This window comes from Perissodus microlepis, chromosome 11 (assembly GCF_051167445.1).
Source record: "Perissodus microlepis isolate ML-2025 ecotype Zambia chromosome 11, ASM5116744v1, whole genome shotgun sequence".
Classification (NCBI taxonomy): domain Eukaryota; kingdom Metazoa; phylum Chordata; class Actinopteri; order Cichliformes; family Cichlidae; genus Perissodus; species Perissodus microlepis.
Genome location: NC_140471.1, coordinates 30,087,579 through 30,099,873, shown reverse-complemented (window position 1 = coordinate 30,099,873; position 12,295 = coordinate 30,087,579). Strand labels below are relative to the sequence as shown.

At 39.1% G+C, this 12,295-nt stretch overlaps 1 protein-coding gene across 4 annotated transcripts in view; it reads left to right on the top strand.

Moving 5' to 3' along the window:
• The window catches only part of bbs9 (Bardet-Biedl syndrome 9), a 180,554-nt gene that overhangs the window by 23,129 nt on the left and 145,130 nt on the right, over positions 1-12,295 (top strand). For all 4 annotated transcript variants that reach the window (XM_084944024.1, XM_084944021.1, XM_084944022.1 and 1 more), the window contains exons 9-13: positions 1,462-1,591; positions 4,412-4,593; positions 5,586-5,662; positions 5,766-5,819; positions 5,928-6,030. In XM_084944024.1, the coding sequence (XP_084800150.1) occupies positions 1,462-1,591; positions 4,412-4,593; positions 5,586-5,662; positions 5,766-5,819; positions 5,928-6,030 (546 nt within the window). The remainder of the gene's footprint in view (positions 1-1,461; positions 1,592-4,411; positions 4,594-5,585; positions 5,663-5,765; positions 5,820-5,927; positions 6,031-12,295) is intronic.

Genomic DNA, 12,295 nt, shown 5'->3' with positions numbered 1-12,295 from the left:
GGGACATGATTGCTGTCAACAGTCAAAACCACATAAAAATTCCCACATGACTGAGGGATGATGACAATTCCCAGGAGCAAGACTGCTGTTGCAGTCTTCGCTCTCAAAAACAAACAAAGTCCACTCTAGAGTTTATTTTTAACAGTGTGATATTTAGTGACAGTCTAACTGCTTTAGCTGCCAGCCAACAAGCAGCAAGGGCTTCTTTTATTATGCAGGGCCATTCAGTGGATTTCTATAGTGTCTTCATAGTCTAGAGATTGGAGTAGACGAGGATAGACAACAGTGCTCTCCTTAGCATTTCCTATTGCTTTCTTTCTGGCACTCATCTTCACAGCTGCCTGCTCAACCAGTTCCCTCGCCCTCCCAGTCTACCTCTTTTATGCTGTTTGTATCTTATTTTGTCATTTAACTTTATTGGCTTCATTGCTTATCTGAAGCCTTACAATCAAAGACCAGCTCCTGCATGATTTTTAATGATTCCTACTTTTAGGAACATGATATTCTAGGATCATGATAACATGATAACATGGGTGACAGATTCATTCAGATAGGATCATGATGTGGCACCTATGATGCGGAGGCCAGAATGGATGTGGGGAGAGATGTCAGGATAAGGAAAAGGAGAAAGAAAAGAATGGGATGTGGAGATATCAGTGGGCCAGGAGGGTAAAAAAAAGCCTAGAAAGGAAGGAGAACGAAGAACACAGGTTGGAAATTTTTATAATATGGTTGTAATTATAAGGCTGATGTGGAGACGTAAGGTGTGTATTTTGCTTTAATGTGGCACCAACACACTCTGTCATTTCGACCCCTGCACTGTGCCACCCTGCTGACCGCTGTTACTATATTATAACTTACGTATTCCACTGTGTGAGTATGGGTATGAGTGTGTGTGTGTGAGTGTAAGTGAGGTGTGTTTGTTTTGCGTGTGGCCGTCACCTCAGATCTCTCCTGGTGGTAACTGTGCCATTGGTGGGATTGGCTGGATGTGTGTGTGTGTGTGTGTGTGTGTGAGAGTGAAACATAAGTAGTAAAATGTAAGTAGTATTTATACTGAAGGGTTCAAGCCATGTGTCATGAAAGAAAGTGTATGTGGAACTTCAGTTGTATATACACCTATAAAAGGTGACCTTGTCTCAAAATGAAAAATCGAGATGACAAAATTTCTATATACAAACCAGACGTGAAAAGTGATTTTCTTTACTGTGGGAACTTCTTACAGGGCAATGCCACCCACCAGAGGAATTTATTTCTACGCTGCATGGTAAAATTTGTGAATTGAAATTTGAGAACCAGACACAAAACTAGCAAATTAGTTTAGCTTTTCTCTAGCCTCTTTTTTTAGGTGATGGAGTCTGAACTTCTGAAAGCCAGTTTTATTTTATTTATTTTTTTAAATAAAATGCCATGATATTTAAGGTCTGTTGTTTCTAATCTTCTTTTTGTGGTCGTGTTTAGTGACAGATGGCACTACAAACCTGTTGCTTGGTAATCACACCAACATGCTGCTGGTTTACCAGGATATGACTTTGAAGTGGGCATCCCAGCTCTCCTTTATCCCCGTGGCTGTGCGTGTTGCCAACTTTTTGTGAGTATAACCTCCAGCAAATGAAGGAATCTGATGTTAGAATTTTCCTAGTTTAAAGATGACCATTTGAGGAATATAAAGATGAAGGATAGCTTAGGACAGCTCAGTGCATGTAGTGTACACAGCAGTGATTATACATATAAACAAACACACACCTATAGCAAATATAATGTTGTGTTTATCAGCTTGTGAAGTCCAGTGTGTAAACTACTCGACAATGTCTTCCAGCTGGCCAATCAGAGCGTAGTGGGGAGGGGCCAGCCATAGGCAATCCTTTGTCTTTTTCCAAACAACTCCAATCAAAGCACAATTTGATACAATTACAATGCAAAACACAAACACAGTTGAAAAATGATGTGGTTTTTGGTTGTGTGTGTGCCTGTGTGTTTTAGATGCAGGAGATAGTGTGTGTCTGGGTAGCTGTTTGGTTTAGTTTGAGGCTGTGTTGTTTTAAAGCATCTGATAATCATCGGGTGATTTAGTGTGTTGGTGGGACACCGTGCAGAGTGTGGGATAGGAACACACAAAACAAAACCAATACACACAAAAACAACATACGGTCGCATTTTATTGCCAACCCCAGATTAAATATTCTCACCATTTTGGGATCCTTCAAGTTTAACATGGACCAAATCTGAATCAGAACTGTGAAGACTCAGAACTTGATATATATTTATGTTAAAACTGATCTGAGAGGACCGTTATTAAATAGAATGTTAAGTTAATTCATAGAAATCGAATCCAGGCACCATCAGCAGTGTAACAGTTGTAACTTTGACACAAGCTACAATTGTTAAGATATCTCATGCATACTTGCTGTCACCTGTAATGATCATTTATGCAAATAGCCTCAAGAAGCATTTGTAGCACTCAAGAACTTTAAAAAAAAGGGGGGAAATGAACCAGACAAAAGTTTACCTTCAGTTGCTCCGATGGCAGCTGTATGTTTGAAATCTGAAGCAGTAAGATCTGAACCTATTGCTCAGTTTGATAAACATACTATGTGTTATTGTTGGTAGATAGTGCTCCATTAACCTCCGAGCACTGCTGGGCCTAACAACCTTTCTGGTGGAAATCCAGCTTCGTATTCTGCGCCCCTCAGGATGCAGTTTTCCACTTTGCCTGAGTCCATTTTAAATGAGTTTTGGCTCCGAGAGAAGTCGGCATCGTTTCTGGAACATGTTCACACATGGCTTCTTCGGTCCATATTGAAGCTTTAACCTGCATTTGTGGATGACATGGTGAACAGGGTTCATACACTGTGTTCCTGAACTCATACCACGTCCATGCCTGTTTGTAATGCAGTGTGACCTGAAGGTCTGAAGATCATGTGCATCCAATATTGACTCGATTTTTGATTATAGTAGGGTCTTTGCCTCACAGTACAAAGCACCTTGAGGTGTTGTTATGATTTGACTCTAATAGAAAAGATAGGGAAAACATAATTTCCTTAGGGATTATTAAAGTATTCTGATTCTGATAAAAGTTGAACTGAGTTTAATTTATTTTCAGCCTTTTTTTCTTCAAAAATGTCTCCAGATTCTCTGAATCTTTTAATGATGCTATGTGCTGTAGATGATGAAAAGTTTTTCTAATTTTATTTTGAAGAACAATATTCTGAAATACTTCAACAATTTCAGACTGGTGAACTTCCGCCTCTCTAAGATGCTCTTTTTATACACTCATGTTACTGACTGGTTGCCAGTTAAGCTAATTAGTTTCAAAATGTTCTCCTTGGTACTACTAACTTTTCCAGCCCTTTTTCGCCTCTGGCCCACTTTGCTATGACATGTTGCTACCATCACATTACATCTTAAAACCATACACTTCTCATTATAAAAAATGTTTTTATATATTCTGTTGCGAATAAAATATGGGTTTATGAGATTTGCACTTCATTGCATTCTGTTTTTATTTACATTTTATAGACCTTTTTTGGAACTAGTGTTGTACACTACTACAATATTTTGAGAAATATTTTCAAACCTTGATTTGTGCAAGGTAATAAGACACTGGAACAAACAGTGTACACAGTGCCACATTTTTTATTACTTTTTTTAAAGATTGAAATAAATTCTGGCAACATAGTTTTGTATTGTCACATATCTTGTATGTATGTATTACCTAACACTGCTGGTAGATTATGTGAGTTCCTTTAGTTGATGCGTACGCAACAATCTTTCTCTCAGTTGAACTTTGAGCTATTATTCAGCATGGACTGTGTGTGTGTCTGTGTGTGTGTGTGTCTGTGGGCTTTAAATAAATGTGAGAACCATCACTTTTATGAATGCGTTTCTGTAGCAGTTGGTCATGGCTTTATGAATATAAATTTTTCTGTATACGTGTGTGCCCGTGCGTGTGCGTGACAGAGTGTTTCCGCAGCAGTAAAGTGAAAGTTTTATGCCCCCTCAGACGCCCTCCTGTGCAGGTGTGGAGCCGGCTGCTGCTCTTGACCTGAACCCCCTCATGTGTGGGTCTGAGTGTATGTGTTATCGTCTCACTGGACTGGAACAGAAAACACACACATACACACACAACACATCTGCAACCAGTTAGCACACACACAGTTAAAACACATTATTGCATCACTCAGCATTTCTTCATGCTCTCCCTCGTTTAATCTGGTTCCATATTATAAATTAGTTCTGAACTTTATATTCAGCTTTTTCTAAAAGGATTAAATAAGCATTTAGCTTACTCGTTTTAAAGGAGCAAACAACTAATTTTGAACTACAGTAGACCTTTTTGGCAGACGTTCTTGACTAACGACCAACAGCACACTAGGAAAAAGTTAACTTTCCTCTTCTCTGCTCTTCTCAGGGATGTGAAGGGAGTCGTGGTCAGTCTGAGTTCAGATGGTCATCTTCTGTGCTCTTACATGGGTACAGATCCCTCTTTCTTTTCAACTCCGAAGGTGGATGCCAGGGAGGCTGACTACGAGCAGGTGGAAGCTGAGATGAAGAAACTGCAGAAATTCATCCGAGAAGCCACCAGGACTCAGGGTAGGAGACTGCTGGAAGCATAATACAGATTTTCAAATGATCATAATACCAAAATATGCCCTTAAGAGGCAACTTTTGATCATTCTTGTCTGATCCTAGGTTTATCTAATCATATTGTCATTCTTAAATGACTAGTTCTTTGAATCAATTGACTGTCTACATTCACTTTAAAGTTGGTAAAATTTCCCATTGGAGTATCTGAGCAGCAAGTATCTGATATTTTTACTCCTTAAGGTGACCTTTTATGTCCATTTTTAGCTCCATATTTGAAATCCTGGACTCTGCTAGAGTGGCTTTGCTTGATTTACAGTTCAAAATGATTCGCAGTTCCTTTTTTTTTTTATCTTAGACGACGATGGTCAAGTCACTAAGAATAAAAAAAATATCCACATTGAATTTTACTGAAAATATCCACCTTAGTTTCACTTGATATTTGTCACCTGGTTGTCAACACCCCACCTGCAGTGCATCCATACCTCACCAGTTGGGTTTGCCCCACAGTTTGACAACCACTGGTTTAAGCTAACTGCCTTCTGAATGGGAAACAGAAGCCTTGGAAAGAGGTGGGAGGGGCTGCTGTGCTCATAGCCAGGTCTGTGTGAGAGAGTGAGAGAGTATGAGATGACCATAATTAAGAAATTACCTTTTTTGACATCTAACAGGTCCAGGAGGTTTAGAGCAGTCTGAGGCTTCTGGCTCTTGTACATACACTGACCTCATTATTTGAGACTGGCCATGTTTAATATGAGCATCAATGACTGTAACAGTGTGTGTATATATAAAATAAATTTAAGACTGCCACACAAGGTTTAATTTAAACTGCCTTTAATAACAAGTCAATGTGAATTTTATCTTTTGTCCTCTCTGTATGCTGGTTGATTTGTTTGCAAACTGACCAAGTATCATGCCTTCTTTCAAAATGTGGTGAAATGCTATATTGACTAATAAACACATGAGTTCAGTGTTTTGAGATTAAACTGTTGGTATTTCAGACATTTTGCCCAAAACTGATAGTGAGGATGACCTGTGCATTACTACCACTGTTTCCTCCAGCATGGACAACCCATCGGTAAACAAACACACATAAAAAAACAAACTCACATTCGCACATTTAGATGCATATGCAATAATAAACATAGAAAGTCATATTTCCCTTTAATATCTGTCCATAGCAAGCCCTGATCCACGATATCAATGGTCTGCCTGTCCCCTCAGTGACCGTACAGGTGAACCTTTAAAATCATTGTTTCTCCTCTCAGTTTGTGTGTCAGAATTTTATCTGCCCTTTACCAGTATCCTGTCTACATCTAACATCATCATTTTTCTCTTTTCAGGTGAAGGTGAAAGCCAGTAGTGTGGTGAAGTCATCTAAGCTGAGCATTGGTGTCCAGCCTCCTCTGGCAGTTACTCAGGAGCAGTTTGTCCTTGAGGCCATGGGTCAGTTAATTGTAGCTGTAGTCTTTATATGCGAGTTATGATTGGGCGTCTGTCTATGTGTATGCCTGTAAAACCTTTTCTTCTTCTTTTTCCTATTGTTGGTTCCTGTCTATTTCCAATAAATAGACAGGTTTAGCTAGAGGTGGTAGATTTGAAAATCCAAAGGTTTTCCTTGGGAATGACCAAAATGGACAGATTAAGAATGATCATGTCAGAAGGGCAGTTCAGGTTGGGTTTATTAATGCTTGAAAATTGTGTGAAAGTAACTTTTTCTAATTTGTGTGAACTAGTTCCTTTAAATCATGATTGTCCTGATGGAAAACTTATGAAACAGAATGCCAGCACTAAAGAAAAACCATATTACAGAAAGGAATACATGTTTAATAGCAAATCTGACATATAACCTTTAGCAGTAATTAGTACCTTTTTCTACTTGAGGAGACGTGCAGTGTTGGCGAAATGCACAAAATTAAAGGAGAAGTGCCAAGGAAAGAATGTAAGGGTGTATCGTAGGGGAATACAATGACTGCATTTTTATGGAAACTCTAAGCAGCTGGTTTGGTGTATGATCTTTCATCATCCAGTGTCATCAATCACTTTTTGTTCTTTTGCAGCCTCAGTCCATCTCTGAATCATTTGAGGACACACCCACACACACACACAAATTTTATCCAATCCTCCTCCTTTTACAGATGAATGCGTTGGCCTCGACTGAGTGAGAGGTGTGTGTTTATTTTCTCAGCTCTTATCAGTCAGTTTTAGTCTTATGTGTTCTCTAGTCTAGCTGCTGGCCACTGAGCCCAGACAGCGGTAACTTTGAAATGAATTACCCAGACACTGCACACACATAGCCTACTAACCCCAAACAGTGATATCTTCTGTCGGCTCATTAAAAGAACATTATTCATCCTGTAATACAATGTTCATCCATCCATCCACTTTGAGCTGTCTGTATGTCCTCTGTTTTGTTATGTTTGATTTTTTTAACATGTACTCTGTGTGCATAATGTAAAGCAGTTGGAGGGAGTTTTTTTTTTTATCAGAACGTCCTTATAGTGCGATGAGAACATACTTTTTAAAAATGTGTGGGCCTATTGGGAGTTAAACCTCTAACCCTGTTGGTGTCGGTGCTTTGCGCTGCCTGTTAGTCTACATATGGAGTGGGACTCTTAATCTTAGCAGCGTTCAGTCACGCCTACAGATTGCTAGTAGTTTGAACCAGTGGTTTCTTCTGCTGCATTTATGTATCTGTTTAATTTTCCTTTAAGAGGCTTAATTATAAGCTTCCCAAGACAATAAAAACAATACAAGTGAGTAATAAGTTTCTTACTATTAGTAGGAGTCGGATCAGTAGGAGTTTGTGCAACTGTTTTTTTCTCAGGCTAGATGTTTCTTTATAAACCAACAACCACAAGAAAGGCCAGTCTTTCAACCTCGCTGTTCTTGTCACTCTCTTCTGTGGTATCGAGATCATATTTCTAAGTAGCTGCATATGAGCATCTGTCCAGATTCTTGCTATTGTGGTTACACAAAGCTTTCCAAGCATTTAGATGTTGTTTGTCTTCATGCCACCCAGAGTCTTTTTGTGTTATGGCTCTTTTAGACTGTCCACCAGAGTTTTAAAAATTTGTCACTTTTCAAAAACACAGAACATCAGAATATGTCTTCACGCTAAGACAGCTTAGGAAAAATCTTTTAAAATCTGCTATCAGACTCAAAATTGGACTCCATTCCACATACAAAAGTGCTGTCCATATTTTGCATTTAGCAATCTGCAACTGAGTGAAGAATAAAGTCAGGAGTGACATAATTATAGCATGGACCCAGTAATTTCCTGTTGTAAATGGTGCTAAAATGAGCATTGTTGTCAGTGGAATCAAAGTCTAAGTCATTAAAATAATGAGAAGCATCTTTCTTGTTTTTTTTTTTTTTAAAAAAAAGCACAGAAAAAAAGCCATGATTCATTGATATGACGCAGATGGCATGCAGTATCAACACGGATGGTGTGTCTCTGAAGAATTCTTGTGTGTGAAAACAAACTTTTAGGAATGAATCCTGTAACTGACTCGTGTGCCAAATTTAACAACACCCAAAATGCAGCCTTGAATAAGCTGCTTCAAACAAAAAAGCAGCTTTATCATGGCACTTTTATCTCATTCCAGAAAGGTAACTGAGGTTATTGCCTCACTTTTGTAGCTTGGTTAGTTGGCATTTTGCAGTTTAAAGTTTTGTACAAGCAAAACACTGTCAAGTTGTCTTGTGATTTACAGAACTGTCCCTGTGAGGGTGTAAATCTCACTAGAGATGTGGTCATATGTCAAATGACGCACAAGAGGTTGTGCAAGTTATTGTGGATGGTGTTGGCTGTCATTTTTCCAACCTATGCACACAGGCACAGAAGCTGGTTTATTTCCAGAACATGGTTCTTTTTAACTTTAAGACTGGTCTCGGCTTTTGCCGAAACAGTCATCCATCACAGAGGAGTATTCCCTGAGTTTTTTGAGAAGGACCAGAATGGACTGTGAATTTATGATTTCAAGATGTGAACAGTATTCTCAGGCGGTTTGAACACCATCCATTTATTCTGAGCTCTGACTCAAAGTGACCACTGGTTTACCATGATTCATAAAGTGTTATGCAGAAATGTAATGCATTTTACCACAGGCATTCTTATCTCTACATATACTATACATGACCCGTCCAGCTGTTAATGAAACCATGATGCACTTTTTGAACAACAGTTTCTATTAAATTCTTGTGTCAGCTTTCATTAATATTGATCCCTTTTCATATGTCTTGTATTTCATAATATTTGCCATATTTTATGCTGCACATTTAATTCCGCCCTTTTCTATTTTTCTATCAGTTTTAATCCAGACTTTCTCCATATGTATATTTTTACCACTAATGCTACAGTGCTAGAAGTGTATATTATGTATGTCAGCAGTATCCTCATTTGGATATCTCCAATCATTAATTAATTTATTTTTTCACATTTTTTACTGCTCCATCCTAACTTATTCAAGATGCCGTTCGAGAAAATAACGTATATAAGATTCCAGGTGGACCACATTTGCTCAGTTCTCACCAGACACTTTTGTACACCTATTTTACTGCTTGTTAACACAAATATTTAGTCAGCCAATCACATGAGAGCAACTTAATATACTGAGGAATGTAGACCTGTTGAGGTTTAAACCAAGTATCAGAATTGGGAAGAAAGTTGGATTAAGGGGCTTTGGATGTAACACGGTTGCTGGTGACAGATGGGCTGGTCTCAGTATTTCACAAACTTCTTGAATTTTCCTGCACAACCATCTCCAGGGTTTAAAGAGGATGTTCTAAAAAGAGAAAATATCCAGTGAGAATCTCTTCTCTGCACAGAAATACAGAGATGGGAATGGCCAGTCATCTTCAGAACTGACAGGAAGGCAACACTAATTAAAAAAAAAAAAAAAACTTTCAGTGCAACCGAGATATGCTAAAGAGCATCTCTGAATGCACAACATGTTAAAGCAGATGGACTGCAGCAGCAGAAGACCACACCAGTTGCCTATTTTGTCAGGTAAGAACAGAAAACTGAGGATACGGTTCACATAGGGTCACCAAAACTGAACTGAACGGAAAAATATTGCGTAGTCCAGTTGCGGTTTCTGCTATGAACTTCAATGGTCGAGTCGGGTCAGAATTTGGTGTAAGCAACATGGATCGATCCTGCCTTGTATCAATGGTTTTCTGGTGGTTTGTGCAACATTTTCTTGTCACCCTTTGGCACCCTGAACATTGTTTAAGTACCACAGCCTACCTGAGTATTGTTGCTGACTGAAATATGCCATATTCCATAGTTTCTTTACATTAGAGGACTTTTCTTGTGTTAATAACTCTTTTAGAAGTTCTGCTTGTCATGGTTCTGGGTCATTTGACATAGCATTTTGAGTTTCATGTGTTTTTGGTGTCATTTTGTATTATATTATGATTTAGGTTCATTTAGTAGTCTTGAATTTATTCCATTTTTTGAGTTTCTTATGTTCCCTGTTTGGTTCCTTTCCTCTCAGATTCCTCTTGTGTCTCTGTCCTGTGTCCTTCTTGTTTCCCTTTTCTGTTCCCATGTTCCCCTCCATGTGTTCATCCCAGGGCTCTCCTATCTGCCATGTTTATCCATGTTTTACCAGCCTGTCATGTGTCCCCCTCTCGCTCTCTTGTCCCCCCTCACACCCTCTCTCTTCCTCTCTCTTGTGTCCCCTCACTCGTCTGCCTTTCCTCCACTCCTGTGTCAAACTCGTCCCGTGTCGCGATCTCCCTCATGGCTGTGTGTTTCTCTGTGCATTCAGTTCCCAAGTTTCTCCTGGTTTAGTTTGTATTATCCCCGTCCAGCACTGCCTGAATCAAATTTAAATCAACACACATTTTTTAAAACAGTTTTCAGTTTTTACATTTAGTACATTTTCTTGTTAGTGTTTTTGATTACATTTAATTTTAAACGATTTGTGAATGACTGAATTTCTGTTTTTAATTTTTAACTTCTTTGGAAACAAGGTTGTGCAATGAACCACATAATCAGTGGCTGACTTTTACAAGATGGTTTTAGACCCTTTGATTGGAGCGGTCAATATATTGCTGCAATTGAATAACACACTGCAAGTATGCAAAGGTCATGAACGACTTCTTATTTAAAGCTTCCCAAGTTGTGAATAAACAAACTAAAAGCTTAAGAATAAGTTGGTTGGATAAATACTTCCATGTCTGAACAGACAATAAAATGTTTGCCCCCCCAAAAAATCCAACAAAATCAAAAGCAACTTTATTGGACATGAAGCCAAAACAGGTTAAAAAAAAAATCCATGCTCATCTGGATGGTTTGCTTGTTCTGTTTTTTTCTTCTTGGCAGCTGTTTTGAAGTTTTCACCGTCTATATGGAAGATCAGAAGCTCTGACTCACTGCACTGTCACGTTTACACCACTAAAGAGATGCTTTGTTTACATGAGTTTAGGTAGCGGTCAGATGGGTCAGATTCAGAAGCCCGCAGTCAAGCACATAGGCACACATACTGTCACAGACCTCATTTCAGCACTCACACATGCATAACCATGGATGCATGCACGTGCCACACAGTGCACTGTTCAAATATAAACACACACACACACAATCAAAGTAAAGTAGCTGTGTGTGTGTGTTTATGTCACGCTCTTTTGTTTTCCTGCACACAGAAATCTGGCGCTGGCTTTCAGTAGTCATTCAGCAGTTCTCTGCTGCGAAACATGAGAGGTACTACACACACACACAAACACATTGCATACAATCATGTTTCCATAGCTACAGAGGACATTACATGACTTACATTACACTTCCTGGAGTCTTACCCTAACCCTAACCATCACCACTGCTTGCTTATGTACACACAGTGTATATATATACACTTTGTGTCATTCTTTTTTCCTTTCTTAACTCCCTTCTCTGCCTCTCGCTGGCCTGCTCTGGGCCAGCCTGGCGTGGATCAGCACTGCAAGAGCTGAACCACTTCTGCTGACCCTCAGTGGTCAGATTTGGCCCTAAGGCGAGTGCTTTACACCAGTTAAAGTCCTGAAAATAAGGAAAAATAGATTAATGGAAGCTTTGTGAGTTGTAATGAATACCAGGACATGACTTAAAGGAGCTGGATCCCAGTCACATAGCCAGAGTTTACTCTGTGATTTGTCCAGAAAATTGCACCCTGCTTTATGGATTGCAGGGGAAGTGGCTGCTGACCTGTAGATGGAATAGCGCCTGGTGTAAACAGTGCACCATGTACACAGAAGTAAATCATTTTGACTATCACCATTAAAAATACAATGCTGTAAAAAATTATTTCCATTACCCGGAAATGTTTAATTAATTTTACTGCTTTATTGTTGAGGTACAAACAGGTAGCTTTGAGTCAGACTTCTGGACGTTTTTTTTTTCAGCTCTTTAAATTGGTCTCCTGTTTTTAAAAGCATTTACCAGTTGGAATAAAAATAGCTGTGGCAGTCAGAGCTTTGTTGCTGAGATTAATAAATGCCATGTCATCTTCCCATGCCAGAAGCAGACACAAATAACCACAGAAACAGCAAGTTTGGATGAGACTGGTGCAGCAATAAAGGTTGCTGTAGCTGAATTTCAGAAATAACGGCTCTTAAATCACATTTCTAAATCGGCTGTCATGATACACATTAACCGTTCCCATCAGCTGCTGACAATCCCTTGTTAACGGGACAGATGTGTCACTTGGTTTTGATTTGTTGGGAT